We start from the raw sequence: 19,096 nt of genomic DNA, 5'->3' as shown, positions 1-19,096 counted from the left end.
CATGGAAGGTTCAGTTCTATTTCCATTCAAGTCAAGGATTTTACCATTAATGGCAGTAAGGTTAAGAAAGGAAGCTTCCTGAAGTCCCAGTTGCAATTGCTTAAAACTGTAACTTCTGTTTCGGTGAGATCTATTCCTTTGATAAAGTGCACAGTGAATCCAAAACCAGACAATGCAGTAATTTAAGGCATTGGGGTTAAAGACCACATCTAGGTTCTACAGCTATAGCATCTTATAATAGCAAGAGATAAAGTAGCAAAAGATATTCACACTGGAATGTGAAGGTATTCAGAATGGAGGAGGTAATTTTGGTACTTGCTAATGCTGACCCTTTCCCTCTCTATCTCTCTCTGTGTATAAAAGATATTTATAAAAAAGTTATTTCAATATTGTGATGCTTATTTCAATGTGTGCTAATAAGCACATCTGTATATGCCAAATCATGCATATTTTAACTGTGCTTTTATAGTGCACATACAGCTGACTGAAAGGAAATCATTCTGGCATTACAGAAAAATGGTCGTGTTTTGTCATATCATGAAAGCACTATATTTCTTTCCCTGTCTTAAATTGAAACACAACTATTAAAATACAACAGGAAATTCAACTACTCCTCTATACTAAAATAACACCAGGCACCACATTTTCTGAGTCTTTCAGTTCAATGAAGAATTTTGCATAAGTAATTTGTATGTGAGCATAGTTTAGGTAAGCAGATGACCACCTTCCCATCCCTCGTGCAAATTACAAACGCAAATGCAGATAGCATCTATGTACTCAGAAACTCTAACTAAAGCATCTGTCACTACCTTTTGATCCATGTAAAAGCCAAGAATCACCTGTAATTCCACTTAACTATAACTCATATCTGGCAAGACTTCTGAAAAGCTGTCTGGACTGTTCTCCCTGCCTGCTCCTCCCTCCACCCCCCCCAGTTAACCAATATGGACAAAGATGTAGCATTTTGTCAATATACCTCAAAACTATTCAACTGTTATGAAGAAAGAAAAAGAAAGTTGAAATTTAAAAAGTGTATCCCAAATTCCATTGGGATTCTATTTAATTTTGTGCTAATCTGTTTCTGTTCCTACTTTTCAACTGCAAATTTTAGTTCTTCAGACTGACCCACACTGCCCTTTGAAGCTTTTTGTCCCTTTTAGGTGAGCCTTAATTACTGTACTTCATCATGTTAGGAGAATTAGAGGGAGAAAAGCTCTGACCAGCAAACCTGTTTTTAATATAAGATCTTTACAAATATCACCATCATTTGGTCATAAGACTAAGAGCAAGCTATTGTTATGAGTTAGAGTGACTACCTGATCTGCCATAAGGAGCCGCCTTATATGTTGTCTGCATGAAACTGTGTTCCTGGCTGCAGCCAACTTTTAAATAATTCCAGGTTGATGTTCTCAGAGAAAGGCTGCAAAAACTTCCAATATTTTTACAGTCCTAATAAGGTCAGCCATCAACATACATTAAAAAGCCCTTTTCAGGTTCAATAGTTGTTACAGAATGGCAACTGCACAAGTCTAGCAATGCACTGTCAAATAAATGACTCTATTAGGAATGATGGAATCAGTCCCTGGTTTCAAAATTCAGATAATAAAATGTGCTTTTTTGGTTCAGATACCAAACTTGGAGAAGTCCATATGACTAAGGTGGCTGTAGAATCATTAGAATTCAGCCTTACTACGACAAAAATGCAATATTGAGTTATAAGAAACAATGTCATGAAGGGAAGAAAGCTCTGAGGACAGATTCTTCTCAATGTGTGAAAAAAGGTAGCAGTGATACACCCATGGGAATAAACCCTCTACTTTGGGAAAACACTTTGACTTTTGATCTTTGAACAAATGGGCAACCAGACCTAAAGATCATGGTTTAATCCTAATTTTAATCCTAATTTAATCCCAACCCTTCACTGTATTTGGTAGCAATTCATTCACAAAGACTTACCCTTCTATAAAGACTGAGATGACTTTAAGGAACTGTTCAAATCAAACTGACACAGTCTTGCACAAGTCTTGTTTAGTAAGTACAATTGTCTCTTAGGAAACTATTGCAAGCATATAGTCAAATGGCTTCCAGTGTATTGATATTTCTCTGTATGTATAGTTAGAGCTGCCTAGACTCAGACTATTCAGAGCCAAAATACGCAACCCACATATTAAAGAAGAAAGTTGTGAGCAGTAACACTTCCTATTTGTTTTCACATTGTTTGCATTGAAAAATATCCAGAATGTAAAAGCAGATTTGGAGAAGTCTTATCTGTCAGTTTTCTAGTGCCCAAGCCACTCAAAAACTGCAAAAAAAATTTAACTTCGTGACTTTGCCAAGAGTGACTTCTACTGCTCTCAGAGTTGGATTAAAGCCTTAGAGTGTGGAGAGTATCACCTATTTTGAAGCCTGCATTCAGCCCATAACACAGTTCTCTCCTGTAACCAGTGGTCATACCAAAATTGTGGATGGCTGTTCTTATCAAGCTGGAAAAGTTAACTACATAAAACATCTGTGAGAGTTCTGAAGACAGGAGACTTTAAAAATAACAACAAAAAAAGAGAATGTGTTTTAAGGGCTGATCAAAGCATGTTTCAGCCAATAGGAATCCTTAAAGCAGCTGCAGTAGAATTCAGATCAGTCCTATGCTTTCTCTGTTGGAGTGCTTTGCACAAGGCACAAAGGGTGTTTGTGATTTAATTCAGTATATCAGACAAATGGCCTTATGAATTAACTGATAGAAAAGAGAAGGGTACAAAAGGTGTAAGAACAACTTCCTAGGGAATTATAAGGCAAGACGTGGGTATAAGAGAACACTGAAGACATTCCCAATGTATTTACTGCCTACGTTCACAAACAGTTTAAATTTAGTTTTGAGTCACATCTACAATCTCTTAATATCCATCCACCACACTGTCTAACCTCCTAATGCTCTCCAAACACTTCATCATCCCGTAAAACATGGGCCTCCAAATAATTTTTTAAACTTGAAAGAAAATGTCTCTGCCCATCTTGTACACTCTTCCACAGGACAGGCCAGAAAAAGAAATGAAGTGTGAGCAGAATTGGAATTTATTGATTTGTACCCTCTATTAATATGTATTAGAAGTATGGAAAGGGTCAGGACTTACCCCCAGATAAAGACCTACAAAATTTAAGACAGCATCCTTTCTCCTGCCTTGTCTAATTGAATTTGCTAGGTAACAGTAACTTAGAAGTATCTGAACTATAATCCAACATACACATACACACACACACACACACGCATTTTAATAGTGGATGATTAATATTTTGCACATGCTTATCAGTCTTCATTTGCCAAAATTAATTTTCATCTGTTTGCAGTTTTTTATCTTGCTGTAGTTTGCATGCTACTTTGCTATAAAGGCACAGAAAAAAAAACTATCTTAAGGTATTCACCAGAAAACTCACAGTAAAATAAGTCCATAATTAATGGTTACAGCCAAAAGGCCCATGTAGATAGAAGCTGCTCCATATACTCAAAACAGAATCACAGAAGAGACCTGACATTAGCTTCAAGTGCAGCTAATAGACAGACTTCCCCATGGGACTTCCAGGGCAGTGCATTTAATTGCCTGTTCTATCAGCCTTAGAGAAAACGAAATGTTCCTTCCAACTGTGCCAAAAGGTTGGAGCCCAGGTAGAAGCCAAGCTTTTGGGTAGCTAATACAAGATTAGAGGCACTGGATTTGTCTCACCTCTGACCAGTTATTCTGTGAGGGCATAAAATATGCATTAATAAAAAGTTTTCCTGATGCTTTACCCACAAGCTGCTTCCACACGGGCTGAAGGCCAGTCCCTCTCACAAACATGAGAACTTTCACACAGAAAATATTTCACTGCTGTAGACCTACCATGAAGAACCAGAGCATCCACAGATTTCCAGCTATATCCACGTCATGAAAGTTACATATTCACACACAGCATTGTCACTCTGCATACTCTTTCTCCCGAGCCAGCCAGAAACATTTTCTGATTTTAAAACATTCCCCCCTCTCCTCATTATGTGACAATGCCTTCATCTTTGCCCTTGTACTCAATAACTTGGTCACCACAACAAGAAGGCAACATACATTCTCTTTCAGGCAACAAACAAGTCACTGGCATAGTGTTTTGTGTGGCAGGGAATAAAACTGATCGATTGATGATGCTGACACCCAAAACACTTTTTATGGAGATGGCGTCAAAGTGTAAAGGTACAATATCTAGCTGCTGATGAAGATATTTTTCTTTGGCTCACAGGAAAAAAGAAAAAAAAATAAAATCAAGTGTAGCAGTAGTTCAGTAAAAGTTTTGAACAAGAGAAAAGCCCTAGATAGTTGTCTTCGGATTCTTCACCAGGGCAAACAGTGCTTCAAGGACAAGTAGGAAAGTAGCTGCTATTTGAGGCAACTTCATTATAAAATCATTTTTAATAAGCAATCTGAACAAAGAGAGGGAGTGCTCTTGCAGAGAAGCCCCCAAGGGATCTTAAGGCTGCCCAGTAAAGTTATTAGGAGGTTACACACAGGGGACCAAACAGCTATTTTATTGGCCTCGGGGGACAGGGTTTAGTTTTCACCTGTTCTCTTTAGGCCTTGGTGCTAACAGCAGATCCTGTTAACCATCAGTTTTCTGCAGGCTCCTATTTGGTGAGGGAAAAGTATCATTTGTTTACTTTAGCCAGCACACGAAACACATGAGGTAAAGTAGACAGTACAATGCACAGTAGATGTACTAAGTAATTATAAATCGGATCAGGAAAAAACAAAAAAATCACAGTTATTTTCCCTTTAATGCAATTAAGCAAAATAACTAACAGACTTCAAGAAATCTTTAGCAATGGCTATAGATATAAAGTGGAAAGTGAAATCAGAGAAAAAGAGAAATCCAGGTCTTGGGTTCAATTAAGCTGCAAATCTTAATATGCTTGTAGAACTTTGGTGAACCACAGTTCTGGGATATTTGGACATCTGAGAAGCTGAATAGCTGTCTCCTGCCCCAAATCAGCCTCTTGGTCTCTAAGAAGCGATGTCCTTTTCTTAGCAACTGCTTAGAGCCAAAGATACAAAGGATGTGATTTAGGAATGGATCTCCGCTCAGGACAGTACTAAGACCGTGTCTATGCCTAAAGAACAAGACACTGCCTTTTTTGGCTAGTCATGCTGCAGCAGCAATGAAGATACAGCACTCCAAGCTCCAGTCAAAGGCTTAAGGGCTTGTCAGGATAATGGGTATCTATTGAGACACCTGAACTTTGTCACTCCAACTTCTGAGGTCTTGTTACATATAGTAGGCAGTATACAGTCAAGTTGATCTCCCTATGGTATAATCAAACCTTTCAACTGCAGTGTAAACTGAAAACATGAATTGACCATTTAGCCCAAAGGTAAGTCTCACTGAAGTACACAGTCAAGATACTTCTCTAGACCAACACCTACTACAAGATGAGTGTAGGAATAGTCCCAGAGCTTGATATGGGAGTGAGGGAAGGGGTTGGGATAGGCCCTTGCTGTGGGATCTCAGATAGTGGAAGGGATGGGTTTACTTCCACCCTTTGCCGACAAAGCTGCCAGTTCTTCATGCAAATGCTTTTATTTAGTGATAAAAATTAAAAGCACACAGTCCCCACTTAATTTTCCAGCAGGATCTCATGCCATTAAAATAATCACCTAGATTTAGAAACATTTCTTATCTGCCAGAAATTAACTGAAAGGATAATTTCACTGTAAGTAAGGAATATTTCATCCAAAATTAAGGAATTCATACAGAGATGCCTACTGACATTTTTAAGAATGTTTAAGAAAAATTACTCTAGAATAATCATTTTGGTAAATCATGAAAAGCAGAGAAGTCCCAAGTCTGAAATAAAGGGCAAATATCTTAGAGTTACAAAGGACTCTTAATCTAGAGATAATTTTGGTGTAAGTATTTTCTCTTAAATCTGGATATATCTTGAGTTATGAAAATATAAAATACACAGTGCTGAATGTGATACCCAAGTACATTTATTTGCATTACAAGAAAACATGGAAAATAAAGGATGAACAAAATTAGTCCACACATCAGTAACAGTGGCTTTCTCACTGTTGTACCTACCACAATACAATCTACAAAGCACAATCACCAGACACCGTTTCTGCCAGTATCACACATTACCAAGCAGTGACATAGAATAAAGCAGCAAGTGTCAAAACCTGTGGTAGTTCAGGAAGTAAGTAACAACAAGTGGTAACATGCTGAAATGTGACAGTCCACACCAAACCTGTCCAGGTACTGAGAAGGTATAGCTGCCCTGGCCTAACTCTCCCTCAGGAAGGTAATGCAAAGTATTCTATACATGTAGGTTTGAGATGAAGCCGAACTTCCCAACAGCTTAACTGATCAGATTGCTGTGAATGGAGAATGAGGTGTACATTTTGAACACCATTTTGCAGCAGCCTTTAATGTCTGACTCATTTGAGTCAGAGGTTTAGGAAAGAATAGTGACAAAGTAGCACAACTAAAAGGTTCTATTACCAATAGGAAATCCTTATCATAAAGGCATGAGAGAACAGACTGGGCTGGGAGGTCTTAATCTTAAATTTTCCTGAAAAGTGAGCTGGTCCAGGTAGAGGAACTGAGGTACTTTGCCATCCATCACTGGGACAGCCCCAAGAAACATGCTCTTTCTCTCCAAATGGTGATAATTTAGTCTAAGTGCATGAAGTAGGCAGTTGTCAAATAGTTTTGGACTCGGCTCACAAAGGTCCATCATCCACACTGTGTGTTGACAATGATCTGTAGGTGCACTGCCACTGGGAAGTTAAACGCAATGAGCAGCCCCTAGTTCAAAGTAGCACCTGGGTTAATCTAGTCCAGGTAGGAGCACCCTCACAGGTCCCTGCCTCTGCACCGACAAGTATGTGTCACTAGGAGCTAGGGCTCCCAATTCTTTTCTGCTGCAGAACAACATACCAAGGGAAGGTAGGAGCCGTTGCATGGCCTTCTGGAGACATGGATGAAAAATTGTGTGAAAGGAAGGATTGATTTCTATCTTAAAAATGCCAGGTAAGCAAATAGTTGAATGTACCTGGACCTCCATGCAGATATGAACTCCAGCTGTGTAATCAAATTCCTTTGAAGCTTCTAACTGTGGTTCATTGCAATTCAAATAGTGAGAGAAAGAAGGTTCCATTACATTGTGGATACATTACAATATTAGCCTTCAGGGTGCATCTGCAGGAAACCACCCCTTACTTTGATAGGCAGTCAAGTCAAATTCATTTAAGAATATAAAAATAAGGTGATTCATCTGTGTGATGGTTCTAAGTCGCAAGTGGTCTGGTAGAGGCCATCAAACTCATTGCATGAAGAATGGCAAGATTTAGATTTAAGATGCCAGAAATGAAATACTACACACTTCAGGGCTCAGCATAAACCCAAGTCAGTAGGCACTAAATGCCAGGTCCTTTGCAGCCTTCTGTTCCCCATAATTTCAGACCTTTATTATCACTGATACAATGATGTCTGTCTGAATTTGCAAAAAGTCTGAAGCTGTGCATCAAAGTTACCATTCACTTTGAGTACTTTCCTATTCAGAGCAGGAAACATAAGAAGAAGAGGGTTGTATTACAAATACCAGTGCTAATTAAATGATCAGAAAAGAATCTAAGTGTCAGTCAGTTCTCAAGCCAAAAAAGAACGGAAATGCCAGAAGTCCCACTTTGTATGGAAGATGAAAGAGATAGGACTTGGCCTCTACCATCTGACTTAGCTAGACTAACGGTTATATAAGGTGATGGTTAACCTAACAAATCACCATGTAAGCCCAAGAGAGAATAGTTCTACAAATAGACAGAAGGCATGAAGTTTTACTTCAAAAGCCTGTTTAACCTACTGAGGGAAAAACTGCATTTTGAGGTGGACAAAATTTATTCCCTTAGGGCTGCTTGGAAGCAGCCTTGTTTAAAAATGGCAGGTTTTGTAATGCTCAAACTCTGATAAAGAGAGGATGTGGAGAAGCAGTTAATGAAACAGAACACTTGGATAAAATCAGTTGTATCAAGAAGAATGAAAGTCTCTCAGGTTCTATTTAGCTAGTTACATTATGAAAGACCTATATTTCTTCAGCTCTATATTGCATGTGTACAAATACTGAACTACTGTTTGATTCAGAAATGACCTAAGCACCTGTCATCAGCACAGTAGTTCAATTTCAGCTGACAGATCACTTTTATCACAGACTAATGCCAAGAAGGGGGTAAAATATACCCAAAATCTCAAACAATAAAACCGGGAAGAACTAAGTAGTGGAGACAGACCACCACCGATTTCAAAATCTGCACAATTAAAATGGCTATTAGGATGAAGTCTGAAAAAGACTTATCTGATGTTTCAAATGCATAATGTATCAAAATTTCTTGCATTATACTTCAGTAATTAAGTCAAAAGGTCATTAGAAGTAAGTGCTAGTTTACAGTCAGTCAACACCCTCGTATGCCATACATTGTAAACTTGGAATAAGACGACTTCATCCATATTTCTAATTTCTAAACAGTAATGCAGACAACGTATGTACACTTCACAAAGTGTTTGTGAGAATATTTTTTTAAATTTATTTGCAGAAATCCTACTCTATGTAACTTAATTTTGATATGTTACATATACTGATACAGTGATAGGCAAACACTAGATTGACTTGATACACAAAAACTGTCTTGTCATTTGTAGTTGTTAACAACTCAGATTCGAGTTGTAATTTTTGCATTTAGATGTTTATATAATTTTTTTTCCATGTCATTCCAAACTGTGAATTTTGATGTCTACTTCTTCTATTCAATAATAAAAAAAAATTCTAGGCAATAAGGAAAAAGGAAAAGCTTATTGTGCATGATGCCAAAATGCCAAAGATGCAAAATTTAAATTAATTCCTCTCTATGAGAATTTGTCATAACAGGAATGAATTCTAAAAGAACTTTAACCAAAACTGAATGAAACCTCATACATATTTGCTAGCAAACGTAGCCTGCATTTTCATCATGCCAATTACAGCATATTGCTCCTTCTATTTTAATTCATTCTTAATGGGCAAGCTTATCTTCCCATTATTCAGGGAACTTTTTTGTTCATGCTTCAGCAATTGCATGACAACTGATTAACAAATCGGGGAACTACTCTTTGACAGTTCTCTTAGAATGGCACAGAGTTCTCAACACAGAAGATGCTGGGACCCTACTTTCTGTCTTAATTAGATTAAAGGCCCTATATGGTGAACAGTAGCTAATCATCTAACACAGTTGATGAATACATCTTTTTTTATCATAGGCCTCAAACGTAGCATCCACTGAGATAGACATGATGACAACACTTTATCAGTCTGGCATGGCTTAAGAGCATATTTCCTGTGCTCTCTAGGTCAGTGGTTACTATTTAATCTTCCCTACAAAAAGGATCAAATACTGGAACTGGAGATGTGACTCTTCTAGCAGGTCAGTACATGGCACTGCTGTATACAAAATATATAGCGTGATTGCAGCTGATTTCCAGGTGGCACGTTACAAACCACCATGTACAGTCGTTAGCCTCTATACAAGAGAGGCCCAAGACTGAGCTAGCATAAATACCGAATTACTTACCACCTCTAGAGAGGGTGGTCGCTCCAGGCCAGGGTTGAGCTCATGGGCAAGGCTGTGCAAGGAAGCTGTCTGTACAATGCCTGGCCTGCGGATATACAGAGGACTTCAGTCTCCTGTACTGTCAATCTCAATCAGCATGAGCTCAAATATTCACCAAAAATGTAAGGGTCAAATTCTGCCCTCAGACACCTAGCTGTAGCTCCCATTAAGTTCAATGGAAACCATATATGCATTCAGCTGAAGAGGATCTGACCCTAAGAATGCATTAAGCAGCAAGGCCACCTAAGCAGAGGAGGACCATCATGCTCTAAAAGTTTGTGACATTTAACATTTGCTTCAAAACTCATACAAATCAGCTTCTCATTTGAAATTCTTAAATCAAGCAACTGTATTTTGTAACTCTATATGGTGAGAATTCATAATCTCAAGTCCGATATTTCATTACATTAATATTTTAAAACCAGGAGTGAAATAAGAACGAAATTAATCTAAGGCACTTTATGACACCACTTTAATCCTAGAAGCTGTGGTGAACATACTTCAAATGCATAACCCTGTTAAAATGCATGTATCTTTGTAAATTTTGTGCAGCCTACCACCTGTTTTGTTAGAAGGCCTTCATGAGACTAATAGCCTCAGCTTTAGCCTACTCCTGTTTCAGATCCTGGGCAAGTACAATTCCTACACTACCAGATTTCCAAACCTCCACGGTACTTGAAGAATCTCAACATATCTCCTTCAGCTAGAAATCGTAACATTTTCTTGGAATTGTGCTTTTAACTCACTGCAGAGTAGATGAGAGTTGATCCCCAATAATGATGTCTTTGAAGAAGATTTGGAATAAATGTATACATAGGTAAATGCACGCATCCACATCCATTTCCAAGGTTGCCATGTATGAGGACTGTTTGTTTATATGGTTGAGAGCAAAACAATAACCTCCTCATTTTCATCAAGAGCTCCTTAAGCACAAGGACAGAATGATTTATCTTACAGATTAACACATAGGAAGGGACAGAAGACTTTCAATTAAATAATTTATTTTTATTGGATATATACTGCATATATAACAGACGTACAAAAATATAACCACTCTCCTCACCTGTATTTTCTGGATACATTACTTATCAGCTAGCTGTAAGGTATACATACTAGAATAAGGAATTCTGCCTTTCTTCACAGCTTCCTTTCTTCTGACCTCTGATTTAACACATATGCGAACGCACACACATATACACACACATGCATTGTATATTCATTTAGACAACAGTTTGGGTGAGGACTGGAACCGCTCTAAGCGGAAAACCCACCAGAATTTTTAAAACAGAGCCTTCTCAGACCAGACTGACACCTAACAGTCTGAGCGCCACACCACAGCCTAACATGAATTCCATTTGTAAGAGAAGGCCAAATCAAAAGATCTTACTTACATGTATGAGTCTTCTTCGTTACAGAAATACCTGTAGGGAAGAAATGATACCAATGTTAGTAAAGCGACCACTGAGTAAATTCTTTTGACACGTATTTCATCATTAAACTATTTTATTTCAGACACACAGCGGCCACCATAAAAGAGGAATGAAAATTGCAATGATTTGTATGTTAGGGGTGGGAGGATCCCCCTTCTTTGCATGCAGACTTTAATGGTATACTCTCTCCTTGCACCTCATCAATAAATGTTTCAACGTGTATTGCTTAAGTTTTGTTGTTGGAATGCGTATCCACATGCTGCTGTTTTAAAACTGAAGCTGATGCAAACAGAAGATACTAACAACGCTATGGAAGCCCCCTTTTATTTTTCATAGTTAAAAATTTTTCCACAGTAGTATTAACTAGTGCACATCAAACTACCCAGAGAGAACAGGTTCGAGCAGTACAACAATTCATTTGCTATGTTACTAAGTTCAAGTAGTTCCTTGACTACAAGCTGTAGCTTATGCTCATTAAAACCAAATAAACAGCTCTCAATATGATTATTACTTGCCATAATTCTAAGCCAGATGCAAATATCTCCAAGCTGTTAAAATATGTACTTTCTGAAGTAATAAAGATGTTTTTATGCTAGACAGGCATGTGGCAGCAATCATCAACAATGGTCCAGTGCCAGTGAAATTTGAGAGGTATTTAAAGAAAGCAACAGAGTGAACAGAATGAGGCGAAATTCATAATACCAAATAAAGATAAAATTAACTCTGTTAAATGTCATTGGAATTCATGCTTGAATACAAACAATATTGTCTCCACTTTAGTAGCTAACTGGTGCTGTACTCAGACCCCTCAGTATTTAAGCTCCACTCTCCTTGGGGGGAATTTTATGAGAGGAGAAAGAGGTTACTGGAAGCAGTACAAGTATTTGAAACATTTCATTTGTGACTAAGGCCTGTAATGAAATTTTGGAATTGAAATTGTTTGGCTTACTATTCATGAAAGACAGAGACCTGAATCTCCTTAGCTACCCTCTTATTCTTTTAACGACCTCTTCCAAAAACAAAGTATTGGGAAAAATAGGCTTTTATTTCAGGCTTCTTTGTTGCAGAACATCTCAGGGAAGCAGTAGGTTATAATAATTCAGAAAAATATAGATACCTTATTTGCAAATTTAGAGTTAACTTCCAAAGCCAACAGTTTTCAAACTATTCATGTTTTTGGTAGATACATAAATCCACAATGCCAACCCCAAATATGTAGCTATCAAGTTTGACGTAAACTTCATCAGGATTTTTTTTTTTAATTGCACTTGTGTTGCTATTGGCCTTTTGGTTTTGAACCACCAAGTTCTACCAGTGTGAGCACTGGAAACTTTCTTTTCCCTGAAAAGAAAAGCTGAGGGGCTCCAGGCTTTGGGAAGAGAAGTTCCAAGCACTTCCTTTGAGTAGTTTTGTAAATGTGAAACACTGGTAAGCAATTAACAAAAATCAGAATTCTAGAACTTGATTATGTATGTGTACTGACTTAAAGTGAAAGGTCTCAGCCAAATCCGCATATTCCTCATGCCAGGAATTAGGGTTGTAGCCTCAAACTGTAGAGCCAGGGTGAGCAATAAGAACAAAAGGAAAACAAGCATAACAAAAATAAAACCTTTTAGTTACAAAAGTAGCTACTACAGGGGGCAAATTCATCCTTTAAATTCGTATTTGTAAGAGCCAGCTTTCTTGGATTTTCATTCCAGTCCAATCATTACTGGCTGACTCAGAGTAGGTGGAGAGGACAGGACAGCTGCGTGTGTCAAGGAAGTGAGTGTTATTATAGGAACGATAGCTTAGGGCAAGAAGAGGGGCAGAGTGAGAAGAAGCAGAGAGATCTAAAGTATCTATGTCAAAATGAACAAATAATAATCTTGTGCACTCTTTGGTATGAGTGCAAAGCCCCCTCTCTCTAGGTTTTTCTAAAGGTCTGACTTACCCTTCGAATTTGAAATTACATCTGTCATTAGAACAATTGTTCTTCCACCAAGGAAGAGCATTTTTGCTGCTGTTTGACTGCTTGAGTGACCACTAAACATCACGTACAGCTCCTGACAGAGTCTTCATCATCACGAACTGTCCTAACATCCCCTTGGCAGAAGTACTCGCCCCACCCTTGCCTATCTGGCCAGCTCCTACAATTTTAAGGATGTTTTATGGAATGCAAAATGAAGAAAAAAAGGTCTTAAATCTGAACACCATTTGCAAAACTTCCTCTCCCAACACTAGTGCTAATAAATGGATACATCGGTGCTCTTTCAGCATTATGGGAGCCATATGTATACTTTTCTCAGAAAATAATGCTTTCTGTAAAATCACTTTGAACAGAAAGTGCTTATGCTGTCACTTCTGATTACTCACAGCCTCTTCACAATGGGATTTGCCACAGCACAAAACAGACTTAGCTGTATTCGCTGACTGAGGGCCTACTTTCCCCTGATACATGAAACAGTGATGGAAATATTAGTGCTTATATTTTTCTACCTAGTTTTTTTTTATATGAGATGAGTGGTGGGTTTTTCCAATCACATGTTTCCATAATAATTACCGATTACCACCTGGCAAGGCCTTTTAGCTGTTTCATGCAGATATTTTTCGATAACCTTTTAAAACAACAGCTTAGAGGTAGGCTTTTTTTGCATCTTCTTCATAATTACACTGGTGGTTGCAGTGAAACCGAAGTATTTTGCTTTGAACTGTGGTTTTACAGTGACTAACTGCAAGCTGGTGGAACAAGGATAAGTGTTGCCAGTGAGTTCAACAGGATTATATTTAAATTAATCAGGAATCTTTTCTTAGGTTAAAATGAGTTGTGAATTTTTAAGAAACCTTCCCTTTCACAGCAGTAACTTTAAGTGACTAGAAAAACTGAGCAAAAAATATACCAGCATATCCAAACAGCTACTTAGGCTAGATACATTATAACTAGTGCTTTAAATATAAATATTAAGTATGCAACACATTCCTACATCATTGCGATCAGTTTTAGTTTTAATGCGGGAAGCCAATGACTCTGCTATTCAGAACAGTCAAGAAATATAATAATCTCCTAGAAATGAGTGTATCATGAAAAAAAAAATCAGTCTGAAAACTACTTAATGTAAAAAAGGGGAGTTACAAGATCTTTCGCTTTCTTTGGGCCAGTGCTAACTCCCACTTGCATATATGTTTGAATGCCTTTCCTATGAGCCATATCCTAGAAGTCTTACGCCGACATGTTCTTTTGAAATCAACAGGATCTCTTGAGAAACTAATTCTGCAAGCCCAACATACATCAGTAATTTTCTTCACAAGATTAGGCATGATTAACTGGGATTGCTCTTGTTTGTAATTATTTCTGGGCGCGGACCATCAGTTTACATAGATTTGAGTAGACACTATATAATAAAACCTAAACCTAATACACCACCGAAATACAAAAAATTATTTATTTTTAACAAGTGGAGCACAAAGAACCTACTGATTCCTTTCAAAATGTTACTTAATGTAAAATACAATTTTTTAATGGGCTTCATTTCAAAATGTGATAGACTGGAGTAATATGTGACCAGTTGTCACTATTAGCACTACCCTAAACAGCCAGCTTTCCATTCTTATTTAACAATAAAAAAAAAAAGAGAGGAAGAAACCACCCTAACTTCAGTGTTGCTAATACGGAAAGACTTCCTGACTTAACCAACTAGACTTCAAAGTACAGCAAAGGAAATGTCATGAAAATACCACAACATATCACTGCCATGGTTATCAGTGAGTGAAAGTTTCAGTATTACAGTTATCACAGAATTTATCACTTCAGCAGTGCAATTTGACATTCCTGATCAACACCAAATCTTAAACAAATTAACTTCTTAGACTTTTCATTGCTGCTATGCAATGCTCTTGGCAACAACAATTGACTTTTTTTTTTTTTTTAAGTGAAAAGACTTCATACACAATTCCCTTTCCCCCTCCCACTAACAATATGTAATTTGCCATGATGTGTGGTATTTACAAAAATAGCCTTCTGGATGCAATGAACTTTGAAAAGAGTATCTACCAACAGAGACAGGATATTCTTTTGCAAGCAGTTAGCCTGACTGACCTTCACTAGCCAACTTCAAATAAAGATAACAATATCTTCAAGTACAAAAAGAGACTCAGATATTTTATACATCATAAGCTATTTCTCACAGTTGCCCATCCAAATAAAGAAGCGTAATGAAACATGCTTACTCTGTGAACCCAGATCCCTGCTGCTGTTGTACAGTTGTCAACTTCCCATATTTCAAGGGGAAAACATACTTTGATGTACAGAAAGATAAGTAAAAAGTCCTCAGTCTGGCAGAATATATTACTCTGCAAAATATCAAAGGAGGATATTCCTGAGTGCAATTTTCTTAAACCTCCAAGAAAACTCTTCCTCAGAAGTTTGTATGGATAAACACATGGATCACTGGCAAAGCTCATAACTAGTCTCCAGGACTTCTGTTAAGCACTGTTGTGTTTTCTGCTTTTTGTGCCAAAATCAGGTGATTAGCATTGGTCTGATGACAGTATATCTATGTAGATGGTATATGTACATGATGCTTTGCTCATGTGGCTGTGTGTATCAATATATGTATTTGGTTTTTTTTACTTTCTTTTACCCTCCACTCAAGCCAGCATTGTGGCTCTAGCATGTTTTGGAACTTAGTCATTTTATGATGGATTGGAAGTCTTGTGGAAAAAAGTTCAAATTTTAAACTCTAAGCCTCCTGCCTGATGTATTGTGTAAAATCAGAAAGAAAATGTATTACAAGCTTAGATCCCACTGTGTTTCATCCTGTTGCTCCACTTCTTTTTTTACTCTGTCACTACACAAAGCTAGCAATTAAGGTGGAAGATTATATGTAACACTCAGGCACTTGCAGAGAACATACCAAAGCAGAATAATAGATTTAGGTGTATTCAGAAAGGAGTTCATTCTTTTAGAAACTTTAATAATGGTTTATATTAAAGTCTGTAAGGTTCTCTGGCTTGAATGAATTTTGTGGTCTTTGTAGGCCATTGTTTATGGTGACCAAGGTAAAAATAACATATAAGTACTGTAAATAGAACTTAAGTGAATTTAATCAAACAAAATGATGTTGCAAAACAGTGTCTTTGTCTTGGACAGAAGAGCTGCTAATAATGATCAACACACATTACTGAAAGTGCTCCAAGTAATTTTAGTATTTTGTTTCAAAAATTGTTAATGGACACCAATGCTTATAGTTCACTCAGAAGAGAAATTATGTGCTAGGGTAGCAAGGATCAAGGACAACATCCACTAGGAGTGTAAGAACAAGGAAACTTCACTTAATTATGAAAAAAAAAAAGGCAAAAAAAGGGAAAAAAAAGCTTTTTTTCCTAAATAACTTGAAATATGATGACTGTAATTTTTCAATAAATATTCCAGTTTTTCCCAGACTTGCTCATAGCTTTTACTGAAAAGGAAAGAGCTCACCATGTGAAACAAGGGGTTTTCAGCAGGTCTAGATCATTCTTTTGTTCTTAAGTCCATAGGCATATACCAAAGTCCCAGGAATCAAGATTGACCTAAATACGACAGTACTGAAAAAAACCAACCTTGCTCTCCTAAAATTCACAGCTGTTTCTTATACCTAAATTTTAACCAGAGCATTATTCAGAGTTTTATTTTTGAGGTGTTGCTTTAGACTTATTCCTATAATCATATGGTTATATCAGAATTAGCTACACAAAATATTTCACAACACAACTATTTTACTTTCTACTCAAATACAGATGCAGGATATTTGAGACAAACAGATTAAAAGCAAGGATTTTTAAAAAATGTTTTGATGTTATTTTACTGAGATTTTAGCCCTTGCAAATCAGACTGGCTTCCTGATTCTGAGAGTGACTTGCTGCATCACGTAGGCATTTTATGACTTCATTTTTCAGTAGCGGACAGCCTCCCCTGCCCAATACCCCTTAAAATGATAGTAGCACCTGTGAAAACTGTAATTCTTTCAAAGTTACAGAGTATTCGCAAGAGAGAAACCACCACTATTGTGAGTTGTCATCTGTACAATTCTCAGTTAAAAGAATTTCCTGTCCTTTCTAAATTCTTCCCAAATCAAAACCTCTTAACAGACCCCAAACTGATTTCAAACCTCTGATGCCAAAACTGCTCCAAAAGAAACAAGAATTTAAGAAACAATTTCAAGATCCAAGTGTCCATGTTTAAGGCTGAGATGATACTCTTGTTGTTACAGATGCACTTACTGTTAGCTCAAAATTAAAATACTAACTTCTCATTTGTGATTAATATTGAACAAACCATACCCCCCAATATCATTCTGGACAATTGACCACACGCAACTCCTTGTTTCAAATATTCTTACAAACAATCTGTTCCTAGCTTTATGGAAACCTTAGATTAATATTTGATGCTGGATTGAAGAGTCATCTTTTTATGTGTGGATCTCACACACACAAATAGTTACTAGGTACTGGCATCATATGTGACTGATGGCACAGAGTGCTGTCATTTTTTTCTCTGATGTGAGATTAAATACTGAACAAATCTGGGAAAATTACAAACAAAACTCTTAATTGTGAAGATGATGATCTTTAACCACTTATTCATTCTTGTACAACCTCACTGAAGGTCCCTCTGAGCTTTAACGTTTCTTTTGTCCTCACAAATAAACAAACAGTGTCTTAGATTAGGAGAAATGAAATGAAGAATCTTCATTAAATAGCCATTATATTCTTATGTGACAAATGTCACCACAGAACATACGGCCAGAGATCAGGCTAAATATCTGCCCCACATTTGTACTGTATTTCACACACTGCAAGTCAAAGATAGTTCACAACTGTATGTAAGAATGTATTTCCAGCAGGACTCTTTATAGAAACACCATGAATTAGCTTTGTTTTAATGACTCAGTTACACAATCAACCGAGCAAATCACAGTCAGGATTTCAAAATAGTCTTGCAGAGCAACACAGTTACATTGACAGAATCCAGCCGCACATACAAAGTTGCATAAATCCAAGTAAACCCCTACAGTTCTTGAAATAGACTACAAAGTGTAAGGAAAACCACCATTTCTGAAAACCATCACAGACACTTTTAGTATTGTATATTTACTTAAACTCTGAGCCTTACTGTAAGTCACCATTTTACAGTGACAGGAGAACATTGCTGTGAGTATGGCAGACACCACCACTGTAAGCACTATACTTTTTCCTCCCCGTGACATTCAAAGAAAAGAGTCTTCTTCAGCTAAAGGCCCTCTCCTATCAGCACACTAATGGGAACAGTTCGTTTAACTTGCACTAGAGATATGGGCAAGAAGCTCTGCAATGTGTGTGGTTTCCTGGGGGGAATCAATCCTCACAGATGGCCTTCCCTACCATTTGATTCACTGACTACAGCTCTACTTTCTTTCTACTCAGTGTGATCTTGGACAAAGAAAATATCCCAGCAGATGTGAACCATTAAATGAGTAGCACCATTTTTGCAAACTCCCTGCTTGTTGATATTAGGAAGAGTCAAACAGCACCATTTGTAAAAGCAGCAAATTTGGCATGTGCATGCCCACGCGTGTACATGTGCTGGACACCCCATAGTCTATACTATTGTACAGGTAGTAGTATGGCTTTTGTCCTCCATTTTGAAGCATAAAATTACATTTTACTTGGCTGCTCTCCCAGACCTACCGTATCAGGCACCTCATCCCAAGAATACTTTTGAATTAATTTCAAAGCAACGCTTTACTTAAACATTGCACTCTCCATTCTTATACAAGCCTTTCAGACTGCCTTTTTCAACACTGCTGACAACTTCACATTTAAAAGCATGAGCCAGGCCTCAAAGGGTTCATGGTATTTTCATAAAATCCAGAAAATTATCAAACTACAAATAAAAATTAAGGGTAGGAGCTATCTTCCTGCACGTTAACTCAGGCCAACTGTTTTCAGTCATTTCTCCAGGTGCATGGAAATCTAACTGTCCTTAAAGCAAAACTGAAATTCTCACAGAGAGGC

The 19,096-nt window shown here is 37.4% G+C and overlaps 1 protein-coding gene across 2 annotated transcripts in view; it reads right to left on the bottom strand.

Annotated features, from left to right (window-relative positions):
- RORA (RAR related orphan receptor A) overlaps positions 1–19,096 on the bottom strand; it is a 379,463-nt gene that overhangs the window by 100,082 nt on the left and 260,285 nt on the right. For both annotated transcript variants that reach the window (XM_069798006.1, XM_069798004.1), the window contains exon 2: positions 11,045–11,074. In XM_069798006.1, coding sequence (XP_069654107.1) covers positions 11,045–11,074 — 30 coding nt within the window. The remainder of the gene's footprint in view (positions 1–11,044; positions 11,075–19,096) is intronic.

The sequence above is a fragment of the Haliaeetus albicilla genome, chromosome 12, assembly GCF_947461875.1.
Source record: "Haliaeetus albicilla chromosome 12, bHalAlb1.1, whole genome shotgun sequence".
Classification (NCBI taxonomy): Eukaryota; Metazoa; Chordata; class Aves; order Accipitriformes; family Accipitridae; genus Haliaeetus; species Haliaeetus albicilla.
The sequence above is the reverse complement of the archived record's forward strand: the minus strand, read 5'-3'. Positions and strand labels throughout refer to the sequence as shown.